Consider the following 22579-nt stretch of genomic DNA (forward strand, 5'->3'; position numbering starts at 1 on the left):
CTTGATCTTGAACTTCTAGCCTCCAGAACTATGAGAAAAATAAATTTTCAATGTTTGAGCCACCTACTCTATATTTTGTTATGGCAGCTGGAACAGACTAAGACATGCTCTGAAACAACTTCAGTGGTGAAAATGAGTAGATAAACTATACGACACGAAAACAAAAAAATGATGATCTGCTCACTATAGTTACATTATTGCTACTGCTACCTTCTTGTCTGCTCCCAAACAAGGCAGAGAGCATGTTGATTCCTCAGCACTTCCATTTTACCTGCAAATGTAGTGGTTGTAAAAACAGGAGAACTTAAAGGTCATCCAGGCTTCAGGAAGCTGCAGTCTGAGATTCGTTCTGCTCTAAACAGGCCAAAACTACAGCCACACACAGCAGAATTCAATTCCAAAGTCAGAAAGTTTTCCTTGAAAATAGACTTAATTTCATTCAAATTAGAAATGTTCTGTGTCTCTCTCCAAAACCACCTTCAAACAAAGTTATCTTCTGGACAAATGAAAAATTTGAAGATAGTGAAAGAAAACATCACATTTCTTTAATGTTGATCCATCAAAAGGTACAAAATCAAAAAGTTTCAACATCTGATCTGTCCACAAGGTATCTGGATCATTCATTCTGAACAAGGGAGAGGGGGAGAATTGGAGAATCACAATCACCATTCTGATTTGAAGTGTGAAAAAGTTCTTATCTACCCATGTCAGTTAACACTGGTACAATATGCAGAGGCAAATGACCCTCACGGGCAAGGTTTCATTGAGCTGAGGATAACAGAGGAACCAAAAAGAGGATAGGAGACACTTCTGAGAAGACTTATTTATCTTCAGTTGAACATTAACAGGCAAAGAGTGAAAAATCAACATTTTGTGATCAGTAACTTTAAAGATGAGCTCAGTTCTTTCTGGCACGACTGACATTCACACCATTCTTGCTTCCAAAGTCTAGAAAAAGGTACAAAGATTAATAAAAATAGAGAACGTAGGAACTGCTGATTTTGTGACTGGAGGAATGGCACTAGGATGCTAGTGTTCACGTGCTCCATCTGTGAGGCAGCGCACTGTGTGGAGGCGGGGGGACACTTCTGCGCCAGGAGCTCAGCTGTCTGGTGGCGCTGCACACGCTCCGGGTGCAGCTCCAAGTGCAGGTCTCCTAAGAAACGAGGGCCTACTTGGCCATCTTGCGAATCATATAGTTGAGGATGCCCCCGTTGCGGAAATACGTGAGCTCCACGTCGGTGTCAAACCTCATGACAGCCTGGAAAGTCTTCCCAGTATCCAGCTGCAATGACAGGGAAGTAGAGAAGTCACTGAGGGAGGAGGCAAGACAGCTCAGTCAGGAGGAGCTTCTGCCCTGCCTGCCCTCAGGTCGGCCACTCAAGAGTGTGGTGGGCAGCCAGCAGCACCAGCATATGAGAGTCACCAGCCGTGCTTGGAAACATGCCTCGTCTTTAGCCCCAGCCCAGACATGCTGAACCAGAAGCTACATTGCTAACAACAACCCCAGCAGACTTAGCTGCATGGGGAAGCATACAGTATACATGATGGAAGACAGAGACATCTGAGAATCAGAAACGGCCTCTCTGGGCAGCGTTTACTGGTGACTTTTCCCTCTTTGGGAGCTCTCTGCAGGTAGAAGTGTCTTGGGTCAGCAGAGGTTTCCTTAAGGTTGTCCCTTAGGCAGCTGGCCCAGCCGCTCACCCTGGGACACAGACCTCAGCGGCTGCCTCTGGTTGGGTGTCTAAATCCCCCTGGGACTTTGGTGCTGGCCACTTCATCCTTACCTTGCCCAGGGAGCTGCCATTTGGGGTGAGGCTCAGGGATGGGGATGTGTCTGTTGCCCATTTTTATACTAAAAAGATGTATTTTTAGGTAATGGATTATTCCTCAGCTTTCATCATTATTCTCTGGGCTAAGTGAAATTGGGAGGACCAGGAGACGGTGTGGCTGGTTGGCGCTGGGAGGTAAGAATGGAACTGAAAATAACTTCATGAATAAACACATAAATAGTAAAGCAATAGGTATCATCCTCTCTATGTTGTGAAGGCAGATAGAAAAGGTGCTGGTAGAACTCTTAAGTCTAATGCAGTCCTACTGAGTGTCCCCTCCACCCCTCATCCCAAATCCCACTGATTTCCTTCTAACAATATTGATTACAAACACAAGGGTCCCTCTTAGCTGGCCCTAGCACGGGGAGGCTCTGGCTTACCTTGACCTGGACTTTCATTCGTGGTTTGAGGTTTTCTGGAATGTTGATAGTGTATCGTTCCCGCCCTGTGAGTCTCAGGGTGTCTGCAGTCTCCCCAGGGAGATATTCGAGGGGAATCACCCCCATTCCGACTAAATTACTGCGGTGAATTCGCTCGTAACTCTCAGCCAGCACAGCTTTGATTCCCTGATGAACCAAGAGAGGAGCTTGGACACAGTTCCAATTTTTTTCAGATCCTCCAAAACTTTACAAAAGGCTTCTTAAGTCAAAACTCTTGTCAAACCTATATTCTTTATAAGTACCAATTAATTGTTTGCACAAAATGTTTGCCTCTACTTATAAATAACACAGTTGCCAGTCATAACTGATTGCCTACAAAGTATAGGCACCATATAAGCACTTAAATGAATTCTCTCATTCCCCCTGCACCAATCCTGGGAGGTAGATGCTATTATTGTCCTCTTTACCAGGTGGTCTCACTGGTATATCTGATTTTGAACCTATGTAGTCCGATCATGCACTTGGCCACTCTGTGACACAACATCTTTTAGCAAACTTCCACTGTAACTGGAATTCATGTCACAAAACAACATAAAGGAAATTCATTGCTTTCCCTTGAATTCTGTTATTATTGCAGGTACATAGGCAGGTACAGAAGATTTAATCAAAGCAATCAGAATATACCACAGAGAAAATAAGTGATTACTTACTGTGTGCGGCTTCTATACTTCCTGTTTCAAGGATCAAATTGTATTGAATATAATCTTGATATTTAGCTTACTATCAAGTACATTTTTTTGGGTGATCTACAATTGGCAACCCATAGCAGCGCTCCATAGACAAAGATACTCGATTAACTAGAATACCCCATTCTCAACTATTAGTTAACTGTAATATATATATATATATATATATATATATATATATATATATTTAAGATTTTATTGGGGAAGGGGAACAGGACTTTATTGGGGAACAGTGTGTACTTCTGGGACTTTTCCAAGTCAAGTTGTTGTCCTTTCAATCTTAGTTGCAGGGGGCGCAGCCCATTATCCCTTGCGGGAGTCGAGGAGTCAAACGGGCAACCTTGTGGTTGAGAGCCCATGCCCCAACCAACTGAGCTATCTGGCCACCGGGGAGCTGAGCAGCAGCTCACTGACTTCATTCTAGTTGCGGAGGGTGCAGCTCACTGGCCCATGTAGGAATCAAACCGGCAGCCCCGTTACCCAGAGCTCGTGCTCTAACCAACTGAGCCACTGGTCTGCCCCAACTGTAATATAATATTAACATACTCCTAACAGGTCTCTTGATATTTAGGGTACACTTTTAATATCCCTGCATCAGGGTCACTTGGGGACCTTGTTTAAAAAGTGGCTTCTTGGGCACTACCCCAGATTGACTGCGTCAGAATCTCATGCAGAGAGTGTGGCGCAGGAGGAGGAGGACAGTGATTCTTGTAAATTCTGAGAACCATGGCTGTGGAGGTTCTCAAACTTTGCTGCATGTCTGAATCACAGGAGAGGCTTAAAATCCCGATATCCAGGACTTCCTCCTTACCAATCAAACCAGGGCAAGAGATACAGACACAGGTATTTTTAAAAATCCCACAAATGTTTCCAAATTTAAAAACAAAGTTATAGGGGAAAAGCAGATTCTTCAGGATAGTAGATATTTTGTATGGATTTATGGATAACTATGTATTTTGGGGGAAAGTGGAATTCTTTGTAAACGCATGCTATTCACATTCCTAGCTCTGTGTAAATGGCTGTGGAGGGCTGCCCATGCCACAGATCACAGTTGGTTATCCCTCTCTCAATCTTCATGAGTCCAGTCCAGGACTGCTGAGGGCCCAGGCCGGGTAGCTACAGAATGCAGTGTATGGTGTCTGGGCAGCCAGTACTCAGAGCCCCTCTGTAGAGAAGTCTAGACTCTGGAGCGCCCCCTGGGTGTCAGTTACCCTCACACAGATCTTTCAGTTTCCCACCCAACTGCTTGCTGCTCTCAATACAACTGTGGGCGCCCCTTCCTAAGATCCCCTCCTTCTGTTCTCTGGTTCTTTCCAGCAGTTTCTGGAAAAAGCAAGCCTTTGACATATTACCAAATAATCAAATAACTTTTTTTTTCTCCAGAGCAAAATGATTGATAAAAAACCCCAAAAGAACAGGTGTGTGATGTTCAAAGACATTTTCAGAAGCCTGGATGTCTGGAGGGCTGCCTGACAGACAGCCACATTTTTTACTGTACTTGTGGATATCAACTTATTTAGTGTTTCCCAAGTGCATTAACTGGCTTGAGCCACACATTATTTAAATTGACATCCGTTAATCCCTTTTACCCTACCCTGAGGATTAAAGCGGGGGGAGCAGCAGGATTCTTCTCTGCTTTGGGGCAAACAAATGCTCAGGAGATGAAAGTTCCCAGCTCTCTGGGTGGTCTCTCCCATGGGGAGGCCCTGAAATGGCTGAAGGTTCTAAAGAGCTGCCTGTCTACGTACACAGAGAGCATCCTTCTCCACTGAGTCTATAAGGAGATTTCACAGGCAGTGAAAAGAAACTGTAAAAAATACTTTCCCTGAGCTTATCTGAAGTTCTGGCTCCTTACTTTTTCCCTTCTGTGAAACCTGGCAGACACGTCAGTAGTAGTAGCCCTGGCTTATTCCTCACGTTCACCTCGGACAATGGTCTTAATTACATTTTGGGTCCTTAAACTGACGACATTATGAAAGTGAAATTTTTCCCCATATAAAAGACATACACACACTTTTGATATAATTTCAGAGACTTCACAGACCGCCCATCCTGTGCCTCCCCGCCAACTGTTCTATAGACACCCCCAAAGATCCATGGCTCCCAGGATATGCCTGATCTGAGGGAACCAGTTCAACTCTAGATTATCCTTCACTGAGTGAAATGAAGCCAGATCCACCAAGAGGTACGAGAGGAACAAACATCACATGATTTTCTGAGCTTGCTCCTCCACAACATCTTCTTGGAAAGGAAAGCAACAGAATTGATCCCTGGGCCCCTTCCCAGCTTATCCCCTGGTCCAGAGGGGCAGCTGCCTACTGAGATAGATGTCCTGATGGCATACTCACCAGGAGGAAAGGGCCCTTGGCTGCCCAGTCCCGGGAGCTGCCCGAGCCATACTCTTTGCCGGCCAGAATGATCAGGGGAAGGCCTGCCTGCTGGTACCGCTCAGCGGCATCAAACACATCAAGCTGAGGAAGAGAAAAGGAAGGTTTTACAGGTGCAGTAAAGGCACAGAGTGCACACACAGGTCAGTGAGGCCTGGTGTGACGGGCAACGTCAGAGGGTCTGCATTGGGCCAAGTCAATGCCAAGTCAAGAGAAAACTTAACCAATCGGATGCCTGGTCTATAGATTCCCAATTACCTCCATCTATCTACCCCTACCAAGTTGTATTTTATATTGTTTTAACTGAAATGCCTAATTGTTGTCCTGGTTTTAGAAAAACATTCAAATCCTAGGGCATCAGGGGAAAAGGAAAATAGATTTTTCCCCCCACTTCCATTGATGAAACTATTTTAAAGCTTAAAAAACAGAGAATCCCACCTAAACTTGGATTTCGACTTGGTATCAGAGACTCAGTGATGGTCAATTGTGAAGGGTAGCAAAACACAAAGAGGGTAATGTGCCCTGAAATTATATAAAATGCAAATTTATTGGTCACCCTTCTACGTGGAGGTCAAGGTAGAGAGAAAACAAACACTGATGGAAGCGCCAATCAATAAAGGGCAGGAAATGTTTAATATTTTAGTATATCACACACAAATAGATTCATTTGTTTCTTACAGGAAGTCTGAATATTCTGCTGAGCTGGGACTTCACAAAAACATCTGATATCATTGCTGATGGTAGAGTAATGAAAAAATTGTTTTCCCTGGCTATGTAAGTCAGAAAATAAAATCGCTTTAGAGTGTTTCATTTGAAAGGAACTCTAGAAAGGTGTTTAGTAAATCTTTCAAGCAGGCTTTTACAAATTACTGTTTTGGTGGACTGATGGAACCTGTGGTTAATTTTACGTGGCATTAGCTAAATCTGGGTAGGGTCCCTCTCCAGAAATTTCTAGATCATCTCATCTCTGCTGTTCTCAACTTCACAATGATATGACTTGGAGTGGGTCATCTTTAATCATTTTGCTGGCCCTGGGCATTCAGTGGACTTTTCAATCTGCAGTCTTCGATCTTGAGGGAAAAAGCTTGCTGGTATGAGGTGGAGCTGGGACTTGAACCCAGGCTTGTCTGACTCAAACAAAGCACAGGCTTTCCCAACCTCTCACATCTGTGAACAGACAACTGCAGCTGTAATATGCTAACCAAATGGTTCCCTTTAGGACCTGAGCAGGCCTCCAACAAGCCTCTACATTCCTTCTTTGCCTAATGGCATGGTGAATTAAATCAAATGCTCATAAAGTCATACAACAGCACTTCTTGATAAATATCCTCTACTGTAACCTGAAATTTTCCCCTCAAGTACTCTGAACTGATGAAATTTCACCCAGAGGCTTTTTAAGCTCAACTCCCAGGAAACCAGACTTAGTGAAACCACGAAGCAGAATCTCTAAGCAGGAAGAGAAGATTTTACAGTTTAAAGGGCATCTTCATCAGTGATGAACTCTATGTACATGGACACTTGGCAAGAAGGCTATAGCAAGCAAGAGGCAGGATGGGGCTGTGAAGAAAAAGTAAGACCGAAAGGAGAGTGACCATGCAAATGTACAGCCACCCAGAGCCTGATACATGCTGGCTTCTCAAGGAAGCAGAAGACCCAATACTCACAACTTCTCCGGAAGGCAGATGTATAGTCTGTGGTGCCTGCTTATTCAAAAATTTATTTAATAAGCGAATGTTGGCAAATGTCCCTCGCGCCATGATGGCATCATTACCTCGGCGGGAGCCATAGGAGTTGAATTCTCGTGGAGTCAGGCTAACAATACAAGCAAGACAGGGGCTAGTTTAGTGAACTGAATGAAGCTTAAACTTAGTTTCTACCAAGAAAAGAGAAAAATCATAAATCCAGATATTTCTCTTAGTCTACCAAGCATTGTTCTCCAAAGCAGACAAGCTGTTTCCGTAGCTTCAACTGAGGGCAGAGTGTGAGGTGAGAAGTGGGGTGGTAAAAGGCGGAAAAATCAATATTCTCCCAGGGTCATGGTGAGCACACAATGTGATATATAGATGACGTATTATAGACACATACACTTGAAACCTATGTAACTTTACTAACCATTGTCACCCCAATAAATTTAATAATAATAAAAATTCTCCCAGGGTCAACTTTCCATCTTACCAATTTGGGTAGAAAAAGCAGGAGGAACTCTAGTAAGAGTATTTATTTTATTTATTCAGTAGGATAGCCTATAAAGTTTCACACAAGATAAAATATTAAAAAATGGGTAAGAAAAAGGGAGCAAAGACAATAATCAGGGGAAGCCAGTAAGGTGGCGCCAAGAATGGGGGAAACAGAAAACAGGTTCCATAAACTAGCCAGAAGGAGGTTCAAACCTGTCCCCGGTTATCAGGAACTTAGTGTAAAGGGAAGCCACACAACTGGCAACGTGGTTTACAATTTCATAAGATAAAAATCAAAGCAGTGCCAAAGAGGCAGAGCTATTCCTGGTCCTGAAATCAGAGAAAAATCTTGTCTGTGGGCCCCAGTGAAAAGGAACTTTGGGAAGTGAGGAGCAACATCTTACAATGAACATGGTGACCAGTTCATTGGGCTGTTTCTTAAAATGCTAGGATGTGTGTGTGAGTGTTAATATGATATAAACATCAGATCTAATTTGAGGATTGAGAGTCTATGAGTAGGCTTCAGAAGCAAGTGAAATTATATCCAAAATGTTGTTGAGATATGCATTTTGGGGGGAAGGTATTATATTTGCTTTCATTCAATTCCCGGAAGAGTCCATGTCTCAAAAGTGGTCAACAATCATCAATCAAAAAAAGGGGTTAGATTTTGTTCCTCAAATTGGCTCTGGGTCCCATCCCTGAGAAGCTGATTCAGGAGGTGGGGATGGGAACCAGGAATTTTAAGTCAGATTTGGAACTTTGATTAATATGGGTATATTAGAAAACAGTAGATAATATTGGTATGATAACTGTTAAAATCGGTATATGACTGAAGGACTGATGAATGGATACACGAACTATAAATCCTCGAAAGAGTTGTCTATAAAGACTATGTCTCTCAACCAGAAAAGGTAATGCATTTCAGATCATATTCCTGCTGCATGTTTCACGTGTAACCAGCCTCCGTCTGCCACAGGTTAAGAGCAGAGCCTTGTGCTTTAATAATTAGCCAAGCTGGGGCAAGGATGACAGCTGAGTCTAATGAATACAACACTTGCTCAAAAAGAAGGTCCTCCCTCCCTCTGATGAAATTCACATGTTGCTAGAGTCTCCCATGGAAGCTTTGAAGCAGCAAACAGAAAGATGGACTGGAGCCCCAGAGTTCAGTGAAAAACCAGAGACTGATTCCAAAGAGACACGTGAAAGAGAAACTGGTCTATTCTCTCCATGTTTGCCTTTAGCCCATCCTCATCTCACACATACTTACCCTCTGTTAGTTAAGTAGCGAGCGGCAGGGCTGTTTCTTGCAATATTTCCAGCCGGAGAGATGTGGTCAGTTGTTACTGAATCTCCCAAATTTAATAGCACATAAGCATCCACAATAGATTTAGGGGACTGAAGATCCAAAGTCTAGCAAAGAACATAACAACAGTGTTTGCCCAGGTTTTCTCCAACAAGTCACCAGGGAAGTCTCACCAGAAGTGGTCCATGGACCTGAACCAGATGACAGCCCTACATCAATGCATAGAAAAGTCTAAGCCATAAAGCTTAGAAGGCAGTGCACAAGGGTTGAGTCTGCTGGCCACCAGTCCCAGACTGTGCACACTGCCAGCTAGCTTACACAAGGCCAGCTGGTTTTCCCAGGTTTTCTCCAATAAGTCACCAGGGAAGTCTCAACAGAAGTGGTCCATGGACCTGAACCAGATGACAGCCCTACATCAATGCATAGAAAAGTCTAGTTCCCCACCCCCCAAGTTTTATCAGGGGTGCTTAGAAAAGTAAAACTAATTTAATCAAAACATTCATCTCACCCTTGAAGGGAAGGCAAAGTATTGGCATTGTCCCCTCAAAAGCAACAAGGCTGCAGCTGCCAATGACATTCTCTTTCTTCATGTCCACAGAAGTGACATTCTCTTTCTCCACATCCACAGAACACCTCAGATGCGGAGGACAACTGGAATTCTGACTTCTACTCCCATCCCCTTACCACAGGCTCCCACCCAGGGGAGCATGGACTCCTTAATCATCAGTTTCAGGAAGACTTCCTTGGTTTTACGGGTGTGAGTTTTAAATATGGCAGGCCCTGGGAATGCTTTCCTGGAACATCCCTCAGACTTCACTGCGTTTATGTCCAGGTGGCACCTGATCTCCAGAGTGTCTCTACACAGCCACACGGAACCCCTGGCCAGGGAAATTGTAGGCCCACTAGCCAAATATCCCAGCTTCCCAAAACTCTCCCCATCCACTATTACTTGCTTAGGTTTGTAGAGGTTTTAATGAAATGGGTAGTCAAAGCAAGGGCATGGGATAATAATGTAGATTTTATAAGGAAAGAAGCCTTTTGAAGAACTCATTTTGTTAAAAAATAAAAAGTCATACCAGGTTTTCAAAGAATGGTGGTGACTTAATATATGTAGATTTGGGATTCCAGTAATACAGCTTATCTGATGGGGCTGCTAAGGCATTCCAGCTTTCGTTCACAGTCTGAAAAAAAAAGAAAGAAACAGCCAACCTATTATAATTACATTTTATTCTAAGGAAAATTTAACACATAAACATAAAACATATACTATGTTTCTCCGAAAATAAGACCGGGCCTTATATTAAGGTTTGCTCCAAAAGACACATTAGGGCTTATGTTCAGGGGCTGTCATCCTGAAAAATCACGCTAGGGCTTATTTTCCGGTTAGGTCTTCTTTTCAGGGAAACATGGTATTCAAGCTAAGAGTACAATACAAATTTTTCTTCTTTTAGTCATACACAAGAGTCCCTTTATTCTAAGACAATGCCATGTTAAATAACTTAAAAATGCATATGTACTGTGACAGGCAGCCTCTAAGATGGTCCCCAAGAAAACCCATCCCTGGGATTCAGATTCTAAACTGAGCCCTTCCTGCTAAATGTGGGCTGAATCTCGTGACTTATTTCCAAGATTAGGTTATAAAGAGACTCTGCCTTCTGTCTCTCTCAGCACCTCTTGCTCTCTTGCTTGCTTGCCCTGATGGAAGCCAGCTGCCATGTTGTGAGCTGTGAAGAGACCCACCAGCAAGTTATTAAGGGAGGCCGCTGGCTAACAGTCATTGAGGAACTGAGGCCCTTACCTGACCTCAGTTCAACAGCCTGTGAGGCACTTTGTCCTGCCAACAATCACGTGAGGGCCCTTAGAAGTACATCTTCCCCCAGTTGAGCCTTCAGATAAGCTGTAGCCTCAGATGACACCTTGACTGGAGCCTTGTGAAGGCAGAGGCACCCAGTTAAGCTGTACTTGCATTTCTGATCCACAGAAACTGTGATGTAATAAATGCTTGCTCTTTTAACCCACTAAGTTTTGGGGAACTTGTTATACAGCAATAGATAACTAATCCATATACTTACAAATATAACTTAAATAATAATCTAGACTGTACTAAAGGGGAAATTATTTACTCTCTGAAGATATGGGGAAGTAGACTTCCAGATCACATGTTCATTGGATAGCAAATGACAGCTGCTACTGTGTTTCCCTGAAAATAAGACCTAACCGGAAAATAAGCCCTAGCATGATTTTTCAGGAAGAACATAAGCCCTAATGTGTCTTTTGGAGCAAAACTTAACATAAGACCCGTTCTTATTTTCGGGGAAACATGGTATGCACTAAAATTAGCTTGAATTCTTTCTATGGGTCCATTAACTCAGGCTTTGAAGGAATGCGTTTAATCCAATGCCCACTACACTCTCTCAGACCATTTGCCAAAGAGCCACTTGTGGGAGGGCACAGTACTTGGGTATGATCCCTGTTTGACCCCTCTCCCCAGTCTGCTTTTATTTCAAACCCAAGCTCCAGTCAGCTGCCCTTGGGTCAGCCAAACACAGAAAGCAGGGAAAGAAATAACATCCAAGGGTCTCAGAAAATAATACTGAGCCCCATATATTTTCTCCCTATTTGTAAAATGCACAGAAAGTTTTATTTATTTTACAGTTTGGTGCTTCTTACTGAGTGGCATTCATTCATTCATTCATTCTAACGCATCCAAATAATTCTGAGAGGTGCATTCCACTAATTGACTCCACTTCAGTGACACATGATAGTAACCTAAGTGATCCTCAACCACAGCTGACGCAACACCCCAGGTGAGAAAAGGAGAGTTATGGAGTGCTGCCCAGGAATCACACACAACCCGAGGCCTTTCAACGTGAGGCTGCCACCCACTTGTCCAGATCTGGGAACATCTGGGGAGTGTGGGGTTTGTAAAAATGTAAGCCACAGGAGAAAAATGACTGAGAACCATTCCCTTAGTTCTCTGAAGAAATGCATGTCACTTTCTATAGTTTACACCCCCACTGGCCTCAAGATCTTCAGAGATGACACAAAGGAGTGGCTTTCCTTTAGCTACTTGGGGGCGGGTTGGGCGGGATCTCACCTCTATTTTCTGATAGACCTCCTTGAACATCCCAGGGATGACGTACTGACGCTCCACTGCCTGGATCTCCTCTCTAGTTGGCCAGATATCCTTCAGAAATACCTGTTGTCCCTTTGCATTTACCCCTGGGGGAAAAATGTTTATTAATGAGAAAACCTTCATTGAATACCTCTTTTTCATTATTACATAGTCAAGCCTTTCTTCAAGGTAGTTATGTTCTCTGAAGTCCATGCACATACTCCAGTTGTGAATACTGAATCACTGTCCCCAGAGGAAATACAGGGTTAGGTTTCTGAAAGCCTCTGGTTATAACATTTTTGTCAACCGATCAACATATAACCTTACTTTACGTGTGTTAGGTGTGTTTACACACACCTTCTTTAATATAATTATTTATTATAATTGTTGATGCATTAACATTGAACTCACCACCAACAGCACTATAACTCGTGCCTGAATGGAGCCTATCTGACACGAAGCACATTACAGGCTTATTTGGTTTAGGAACACTAGCCAGCACTTCAGCACTGCACTTAGGGCCATTTTTAATGGTGAAATCACCAACAGAAAGCACAAAAATGCGAACAAGATGGCACCAAAGAGACCACGAACAGGATACTCATGTATAATACGACAGCTGAAATAAGAAGGCAGAGCACTGCTTCATTTGATTTTAGCTGAGAACGTGCACGTTGAATGACTCTAAGTTCCCTTACTCCGTGCATGTCTGTGAATGACCATGGAAGCATAATGAGCACTGACTTGGGGGTTAAAATACATTTTAGGGAATAGGCAAATATGCAAATATGGAGTCCACATACAGTGAGGAACAATTGTATCTCTGAAGTTATAATTTCCTAAAAGTAAATTTTACAGAGGCATTGTTTTCATATTAGCTAATCTGCTTAGAATGGATTGAGGAAAGGATACAAAAAAAGAAGACCAGAGGAAAGGAGACAAAGTATCTGCTGAACTTTGAGAAGTGAAACTATCTGGAATGTGTTCCTACAGAGGATAAATTAAAACAATGCCTATCATTAGATTAAAGCAGGAGTTAGAAAGAGAGGAACTAGAGAAGAAGACAGAATAGAAAGCTATAACTTTTCAAATTTATTTCCCTTTTGTTATCCCTTGCCTTTGAGCAAATTCTTGCTCATTTCAGTTATGTCTTAGTTGTATACTGGGGAATAAAGAAAAGACTTTCCTTCTCATCTTATCTCTGGAAGTTCTAGGCTTCATTATCTATGAAGAAAAACATTTTCTTCCAATAATATTTTCAAATTCATTGGGAAAAAAATTGTAACCACACAAACAAAATCTTACCCAACGGCTCTTTCTCAAAGTCAATTTTGATGGTGCCAGCAATTGCATATGCTATTACTAAGGGCGGAGACGCTAAATAGTTGGCCCGGGTGTTGGGGTGGACTCGACCTTCAAAATTCCTGTTCCCAGATAGTATTCCAACAGCTATAAGGTCTCCCTGTGTAAGGCAAGAGAAAAATCAGGTCAGAAAGAAAAGATATTGCCCAGGCTGCACATTTTTGGCCATTTGCGAAAGTTTTCCCACCACCTGGATGTATCTCTTTAAGCTTCCCTTTCAACTGGTCATGTCCCCTATAGGGTGTCCCTGTGGGAGATACTCTGGGTCAGAAGACACAGAGCAACATGTTCAGTGGTTTCTGCTCACGAGAAAATACCAGGTAGGTCAGAAGGCAACATCCTGGTTATTTTGCTGCCTGGGGCCCAAGAATAGGTGGGAGAGTTTAAAAGTTGGAAGCTCAAGGAAGCCACATGGATTCCAAAATTCATACAAAGCTAACCAAATAGTATTTCTCAACACCACAGAATTTGTGGGACAAAAATCAAGTCAATGCAATGTAGTTTACATTCATTTGTGTGGAGACTTCTCCGGTTTTTGAACCAGTTTTCAGATTACCAGGAAGAGACCATTCTGGAGCCCTTTGTAGTCAAAACCTGCGTTTATTAAGCACCTGTATCCAGGCACCACACTAAGTTTTCCATGTCCATTATTATCTCAATGCTCAACTCACAACTTCATGAAACAGGTACTAGTATCATCTCCAATTTACAGTTGGGAAAACTCAGGCACAAAGAGGTTAATTTACTTGCCTGAGGTTATACTGCTTGACTCCGAAGACCATACATCTAACCACATCCCATGCTTCCCTGGACCTTCTTGAAATTACCAGCATTTTGGTCACATATCATATGAAAAGAGACAACAGTTCTGAAGACCCATGGGCTCCTCTGTAATTACCTGTGTGATGGCTTCTACCACAGGTTCAGGCAAAGGTCCACTGTTGCCAATGCAGGTCATGCATCCATAGCCCACCACATCAAACCTAGGTGCAGAAAGGCAAGCACAGAAAGAGATAATGCTCAGTGAGCCCTTCTGTGGTAACAGTTCCTAGAGACCACTGATTTAAATAGAACAGCAGTGCAGACAGTAAGTTTAGTACAGCGCTGTTTCCATAAAGCTTTCATTCTTGGGAGCATTTTGATATATTACTCATCCATTCAAGATCATTCTATTAGACTCCTTTTTGAGTAAATTATAAAAATGAGTCTAATAGAATGATCTAAAGTTTTTAAAAGTGCCCTACTCTGTCAGAATGCGAGGGTTTAAGTCTACTCACCATCTAACAAAAGACTGCGCCATTAGATACCCTCATATAAGCTTACATCTATAACAAGGTGACATAGCAAGAAACATGTGGAATAAAATACAACAAAAGCAATGGTGTAAAAGAAAATTCTCCCTCACCCAAGCTGAGACAGATAAGGCATGACTCCGCTTTCTCGCAGGTAGTAGGTGACCACACCACTGCCAGGAGACAGGCTAGTTTTGATGTAAGGCTTCACCCTCAGGCCAGCATCCACAGCTTTCTTTGCTAACAATCCTGTGAAATGGTAAACACAGACATGGTGTGGGGGGCCGCCTACTCCAGGTGCCAGCCAATTTGGGAAAGAAACTGACTTCTCAGTCTGCATTTCCTGCCATTGCCTGATGATGCTCCATTCATGTTGGCACTTTCTGCTGCCTAACAGAAATCAAAAGCTTACTGGCCCAAACTCATTCACATGCATGCAGTAAACTCAAAATTTGTCATGGAAATGAAGAAAGAGACGTGCTTTTTTTTTTTTTTAAAGAGATAAACCTAAAACTGTTTGAGTTTTTAATTTTTGGAGGGAAAACAACCTTTCTAATTATGTTTTATTTGGATGAAAATTATAATTGGACAGGCCCTTTTTTCAGGTTGTGTACAGTGAGTCTAGAAATAAAAATCTAGTCCTCAGATATTTCTTCAAGTGAAAGATCAAGAGCTCTCGGGCCACTGGATTTTCAGCAAATACAGAGACTGTGACAGTGACACTGGGTGCTCTGTCTCAGAATGTATCACAGAAGTAGAAAAGAAATGAGGAGTAAGGGTATAAAGAGACAAAAAGCTACAGACAAGCTGCGACTTGTCTTAAGGAAACTAAAGAGACCTTATAGTAATGAAACCGTGCATGTAAATATTAACTACTTAACCAGAGTTGCGTAATAGGCAGGTGAGTATTAAATCAACCAGTACCCTGCGCCCTAACTCAGAGGCACTTGACAATACATCTAAGATAGTCTAAATTCCACTGTACAGAAACGTTTATCAGGTCTTACAGAAAACAGTCTGTGACAGGAGAATAGTTATTTTTCTAGTCTGACATAAGATTCTAGGCTTTTCCAGAAATTCACCCATTTTTTTGACTTTCTTCTACTTAGCTTCAGTGTTAATTCTAAAGATTATTGTACATTATGTATTCTACTTTACATACTTTGCTTTGGACACTATTTATTGTGTAAACATTTCTGGGCCAATAAATCCCTGCATCTGGAAAAGACAAGGTTCCGGGAACTACATGGAGAACTCAGTTAAGCAACTGGGGCACGTCCTGGGAGATGTCCACTCACATATCCACATGGCCACGAGGCAGGTTTCAAATGCACTTACCGGCTCCTAACATCACAGATGGATTACTTGTGTTAGTGCAGCTGGTAATGGCGGCGATCACCACAGAACCATGAGCAAGGGTGAATTCGCTGTTATCATAGATAAACGTCGTATGGTTGTTATGATGCTCCGGAACAACCTGGAATCCTTTAAACCCTTGCTATAGAAAGGGAGGGAAGGGGGGGAAAAATATATATATAGCCCTTTCAAATTATAATTCCCATATATATATGTGTGTGTATATATATGTGTGTGTATATATATATATATATATATATGTACACATATACATATATATATATAGATATATATATATATGGGAATCATAATTTGAAAGGGCAATTCTTAGCAAAACATAAATATCTTGGCCGGTAAACTGTGAAGTGCTATAGAAAAATTAAAGTTCTCTTTAGTCTTTTAGAATCTTTACAAAAGGTAGTCATGATTCTGAATCTTACTCTACTTTGAAATGAACAATTCCTTCCTTCCTATCTAAAAAATAGAAATGCTAAAACTATAAACTTAGGTCAAAGTTAATCTAATTGGAACTCAATGACATTACTGTAGTTTAATGGATACAGACTGAGGCCACCCATTCTAAACTTGATAGAAATTTAGAAAAAGGAACCATTTTGGTCGGATTCAACTAATCATATTGAATAAGGCAAACAAAAGTACAACAGAACATTCGGTATACACAATCACACACCCTAATCATTCATTTGGGACATTTTCATGGACAATCTACTGTATACGGGATGTTATGCTAGGTACTTTGTAGGATATAGAAGTGATTCTGACATAAATCCCATCCTCAAATATAATCCAGTAAGGCAAATCAGACATGCAAATAATATAAAGTACCAAAAATGTAAGTTAAGGAATATGGAATGCCATTATCAAAGGATTTCAGACCAAGGGCCATGAAGGTTCAAATGCAGGAGAATGACTTTCTGCTGTGATATCTGAAGTCACATGGTGGAGGAGCTGATAGATTAAGATATACAGGTAGGGAAGATACCTGCAAGCAGGAAATGACATGAACAAAAGTATAATGGCTAGAAAAGCTTGGACAAGCAGAATGAACAATGTGGTGAGAGTTAAGTGCAAAGGAGATAAGCTTTTAAAACGGTGGGTTGAGCTGTGTTTGTACATGGTCAAGTGCTCTAAGGAAGCTGCTTGGCTCCCGGCTAATGGGAGAGGCATTAGGACTTCAGGATGGAGAAGACATGCCTTCATTGCCAAGCTTCAGGGAGATTCATCATTGAGGGAGGTGAAAAGAAGCCTGGCACTAAGAAGCCAGGTGGGGCTGGGTTGGGGCTGATTTCTGCCGCCTCTCCTGGGCCCCTACCTTGGCTCCAAGGCAGCTCTCAAAGTCCTTTTTCATGTCCGACACGGCAACTTTGTCCTGAGGCCTTTTGGGTCCACTGCAGCAAGGCACCACTGTTTTCAGATCTAATTCCACAACCTGTCTCCCCAGAAGAAAAGTAGAATTGACATTATACCCACAAAGAAAAAACTGAAGCCCTGCCAGAGAATTTAAAACACCGCAACAATAAAAACAAACTAAATCACTACATTCAAAACCAAGGAAGTGGATGTTTAACACGTAAGGGATGAATTTGCAAAGATTCACTTGGGTTGCATGGAACAGGCAGGAAGCCTTGTCACCTCTCAGGAAGACCAGGGTGGCCAGTGTAGCTGCTGCCCAGTGTCTACCACTCGTCCATCTTTGCAATACAGCTCATACATCCTCTTCGTTTTATTTTAACTTAATCTGAGATGGGTTTTCTATTGAAGTGATAGATAAACCATTATACTTTTTAAAGATGATTTGGGAGGGATGCAGCCATTGAGTCATCAATGTTAGGAAATGGGCCTTAGTCTAATGGAATATTTCCTTCCCTCAATGTAATGAAAGAAAACAAGGGTCTCACATCTAGTACACCCTCTAATCTTGGCTGCTGAGAAAAATGTGGATGTAGTTTGCACCCTAGGAAATGAATGAAGGTAAGTCGCTGGATAAGTCAGAGCTACCCTGTTTCCCCGAAAATAAGGCCTAGCTGGACTGGACAATCAGTTCTAATGCTTCTTTTGGAGCAAAAATTAACATAAGACCTGGTATTGTATTATATTATATTATATTAATTATATAAGACCCGATTTTATATTATAGTAAAATAAAACTGGATCTTACATTAATTTTTGCTCCAAAAGACACATTTAGAGCTGATGGTCCGGCTAGGTCTTATTTTTGGGGAAACACGGTAATTAGTATGTTTGCACCTCCATTTCTTTCCCCATGTATAATAATGATGAACTTATTAGCCTTTAAATAGCTCTATTGTTTCCAGAGAAGTCTTTCTTCCAAGGTCTTCTACATAAGAGGTGTAAATCAGTAGTTCAAAAAAGGGGAGCACACCCAACCCAACATAATGGCCAGGAAGAATGGAAGAAGTTATGTTGTTTTATGTTCACAGTTCCTTAGCTTTTGATATTTCAGCCTTTGAACACCCCGTTATCCAGCAACGACTTGGCAATGACAAATTTTCTACAACTACACCCCCCCAAAAAACCACACACAACTAAAATCACAGACTTGAGGAAGAACACATGTTCAGTGAAGGGGCTCTCCTACCTGGGCAAAGTCTGGGTCTTGACAGGAGTCACTGAAATCTCGAAACATTCCTACAGCCTGAAGATACTTTTTAATGCACTTTACCTTTTCTTCATCACGACCTAAATGGGCATTTTAACAGGTAACAAGTGATAGATATTAGTATTTCCTGGTTAAAGACTATAAACTACTGCCTTCATCAGCAATTATACTAGTACTATGCATTTCACTTACACACAACAGATCTGCTGATACTTTAGTGTTCAGGCTAATAGGCTGACTTTCTAGCTGATGCTGCTGTTTATTAGGGGCCATTAACTGACCTGTGGTTCCTACCGAAGTGACTATAAGATTCTAGTCTCACCTATAAACACTACCCATCTCTTTACTATGCTCTTTAACGAGGAGGATCCTAAGCTTTAGTTCATTGTCAAAGCACACCTATGCCTCTGCCTTCGACTGGCCAGACTCAGCAATCCATGTTATTACTCTCAAAAATAATAATCCACCCGACTCCCATCTCAAACTACCAGCTATGAGCGCTTCCTGTGTGTCCGGCACTGAGTGCGAAATGTTTTGAATGCATTATCTCAGTCTCTAATCCTTTCACGACCTTATGGGACAAGTCCTGTCATTATTCTCATTTATAGATGAGAAAATAGTGGCTCAAGAAGATGAAGTAACTTTGCCATGGAATATAGCCAGTAAATGATAGAACCAGGATCTGCACCTGAGCTTGACGCCAAAGTCCAAAGTCTTAACTCGTAATGCTGTATCACCAGGAATGTGACCCTGAACACTCGGCCTTTAGTTTTTTTCAAGACCCTGGTTATAGGAGATAATACTCATGACGTATGCCCAGTGGACACACAGTCCACCCATTTCTCTGACAGATGGATAAGACAGTTTGAAAGCTTGATTTGTGGACCCACAATAGATTAGTGTTTTTTGTTTGCCTGTTTCTTTTAACCGAATTGTAAAGGTCATCAGCTTTCAACATGGGCCTCATAAAAGCTGACTGTCTGAGCTTTATTAACATATTTGTCATGACCTGTTGTTGAGCTCACTATTCGTTACGTCCCATGCCATCTCTTCCTGAAGATGCACAGGAAAAATTTCTCTTGCGTATGAGAAAGGGTTCTACTTCTCTGAAGTGGTATGTTTGGTTCAGTTTAATAGATGCTTCAGACTTGGTGCCAGATCACTGAGAAGGTTGGCAGCCCCCCACCCCCAGAGCCATAAAAACTAATCTTAGCTCTGGATACATTTTGCAGCTTTCTCCTTTCGAGCATCCCTTCCTTTCTCTTCTTTAGGTTGATTCTCTCAACTATTTATTCTGTTCTTTAATTTCTGTATCCTTTTCACTTCAAATCCTTTGGGGATCAAGGGAGGTATCAATTAATCAATTTCAATGTGGTTACCTGTAATAAAAACATTTTTGAAAAGAAACTTTTTCATCACAACCTTAACTACTCAAAAGGATTTTTCTCAGGAAAATCAGGGAGAAGATTTGGGTTTCCTTGGAGTCTGTAAGGTTCTTAGGAAACCTATTAAGAGATGTGCACTTGCCCCTATCCTTCCCAGTTTTGCCAAAATAACTTGGCCTAGCTCTTATCTTAAATGCCCACTACTACTAATATTTCAAAAGAAACACCGGCCATTGGAATCCTTCAATGGTAAACACTGGATATGGATGAGAAGGCCCAAGTTTGTTCTTTTCTCCTTAATAACTTAGTTATAATTTTAAGAGTCACTTGGAAAACAAAAGGTCTCCATCTTTGTTACATAGAATGAGTTATTAAAAATAAAATTATTTCATGTTACCTTCTCACTCAAAATGACCCAGTGGCTTCTTCAAATGTTTAGAATAAATCCTAACTGCCCACAGTGGCTTACTGTGTGGATCTGTTCCCGGCCTGGCCCCTCCCTGACCTCACCTGCCATGGCCTCGACCCTCGGCTCTGGGGACACAGGTCTCTCTGCTGTCCCCTGAACACACCACGCCTGTCTCTCTCTCTTGAGACTTTGCATCTATGGTTTCTTCTGCCTGGAAAATACCTCCTCCACCACTTCCCATGGTTTGTCCTTCCACATCACTCAGACACCCATTGAAATTGCACTTCCAAGAGCCCTTTGCTAATCTTACTATGTATAAAACAGCACCCTCAGGTTATTCAATTTTCTTCTTCATCACCTTATAAATATAATACCATATAAATACTTATGTATTTATTTGTCTACTTGTTCACTGTCTGTCTCCCTCACTGGAATGTAAACTCCATGAGGACAGAGACTTCATCTTGTTCACTCTGTATCTCTGGGACTTAGACTGGATCCTGATAATGTATTAAATGAATAATTTAAAAAAATAAACGAGAAAAAAAACTCTATTCAAAGTTAAAGTCAAATTTCTAAACAAATTTATATAGAGTACAAGAATCACTGACATTTCAAAATGGCTTCAGATGCAGTCTTTCATTTTACCTTTTGGCCAGCCCTGAGAGGGGGTTCATGGAGTGCTGTCCCTGTTTGGAGCTAGGTGGCCTCAGGTTTGGATTCTAGCTCCATTATTTATTGGCTCTGGATATTTACCCCACCTGTCTTATCCTGGGTTTTCTCTCCTATCAGTTAATTAACTAATCAATCAATCTACCTGACAGATCCATTAAGAGGATGAGAGAAAATGCATACCAAGTGCCTGGCACACAGCAGATGCCCCATGAAACAAGACAGCAGTCACCATTACTTGTTTCATGTCAAATAACTAGTAGTAGAGGACCAGTACAAAGATCTAGGCTTCCAGCGTATCTGAGCTCTTCCTATTGGCCATACCATGTCTACTTCCTATCTTCTGAAATCCCAACAACTATTTTGACTCCACAAAGAGAAGAAAAAAAATCTGTAAATCTGACCCCATGCACTCCAAGGGGCAGAGGCAGAAGGCATTGCTCCAATTTTCAGCGTTCTGCCAAACTTTACCTTCTTCTTTCACAGTTCTGCACTTACCTGTCTGTACCAGGTACCTGATACTAACTTCATCAACCGGGAAAAAGGCAGCAGTAGCTCCATACTCTGGACACATGTTGGCAATCGTAGCTCGGTCAGCGATGGACAACTGGGCTACTCCTGGCCCGAAGAACTCAACAAATTTGCCTACTACCCCAACCTGGCGGAGGTGCTGAGCAGCGGAATAGAAAGTTTCTGAGTTGACAGACCATATCTAACATGCAGAACTATCACCTTGTAATTCTTATAAACTAATCTTGTGAGTAAATACAAACCATAAGTTAGCTCAACATATTTTTGATGACTTTAAAAAGTAGAGCTTAAAAAGTAATGCCAACTAAATATAACATGATATTCTTGATTGAATACTGGAACAGAAAGGGATATTACTGAAAAAATTGGTGAAGCTTCTTAGTTAATAGTGTCATAACAATGTTAACATCTTCATTTTGATAAACGTACCACAGTTATGTAACGTAACATTTGGGGAAGCCCGGAGAAAGGTAACAGGAAGTCTGTATTATCTTTACACACCACTCTCCTGTAAATCTAACATTATGTCAAAACAGTTCTTCCAAAACAAGATAAAGAGGTAATGCCAAAAATAAAGATAACATTAAGAAACATTTTTCAAAAAGAGAAACACTCTTTCTCTCTAATGAGATGACTGGAAGTACCTAGAAGAGCTAAAAATTAAATTCTTTCAACCCAAATAAGTAATGACTTGCACTAAGTAAGTAAATGGCTGCTTTCAAGGCTATAATGAACAAATTTCCTGAATACAGGTACAAGTCTAATGTAACCAAAAGATCCAACAGTCTGATTCCCATATCTTTTCCACGGAAGCCACTGGCAAGGGCCGGGCCTCCGTGACCGACTTGGCCTTACATGAAGTCAGTTCCATGAACTGTGGACAATTACATGGACAGGTTCTTTGGGTTATGTGGAATTTGCCATATCATGTGAGCAAGTCATATTATTCCACATTTGAAGAACAATGCACAGACATCTATGATAAACTACA

The 22579-nt window shown here is 41.6% G+C and overlaps 1 protein-coding gene across 2 annotated transcripts in view; it reads right to left on the reverse strand.

Moving 5' to 3' along the window:
* Positions 1 to 523: 523 nt before the first annotated feature.
* ACO1 (aconitase 1) overlaps positions 524 to 22579 on the reverse strand; it is a 54103-nt gene continuing 32047 nt past the window's right edge. For both annotated transcript variants that reach the window (XM_019717682.2, XM_019717683.2), the window contains exons 8-21: positions 21556 to 21727; positions 18571 to 18671; positions 17284 to 17400; positions 15933 to 16092; positions 14708 to 14843; positions 14201 to 14285; positions 13246 to 13402; positions 11923 to 12047; positions 9902 to 10006; positions 8790 to 8932; positions 7010 to 7157; positions 5307 to 5429; positions 2213 to 2398; positions 524 to 1285 (exon numbers count right to left, since the gene is read on the reverse strand). In XM_019717682.2, the coding sequence (XP_019573241.2) occupies positions 1172 to 1285; positions 2213 to 2398; positions 5307 to 5429; positions 7010 to 7157; positions 8790 to 8932; positions 9902 to 10006; positions 11923 to 12047; positions 13246 to 13402; positions 14201 to 14285; positions 14708 to 14843; positions 15933 to 16092; positions 17284 to 17400; positions 18571 to 18671; positions 21556 to 21727 (1872 nt within the window). In that variant the 3' untranslated portion in view covers positions 524 to 1171. The remainder of the gene's footprint in view (positions 1286 to 2212; positions 2399 to 5306; positions 5430 to 7009; positions 7158 to 8789; positions 8933 to 9901; positions 10007 to 11922; positions 12048 to 13245; positions 13403 to 14200; positions 14286 to 14707; positions 14844 to 15932; positions 16093 to 17283; positions 17401 to 18570; positions 18672 to 21555; positions 21728 to 22579) is intronic.

The sequence above is a fragment of the Rhinolophus sinicus genome, linkage group LG04, assembly GCF_036562045.2.
Source record: "Rhinolophus sinicus isolate RSC01 linkage group LG04, ASM3656204v1, whole genome shotgun sequence".
NCBI lineage: Eukaryota > Metazoa > Chordata > Mammalia > Chiroptera > Rhinolophidae > Rhinolophus > Rhinolophus sinicus.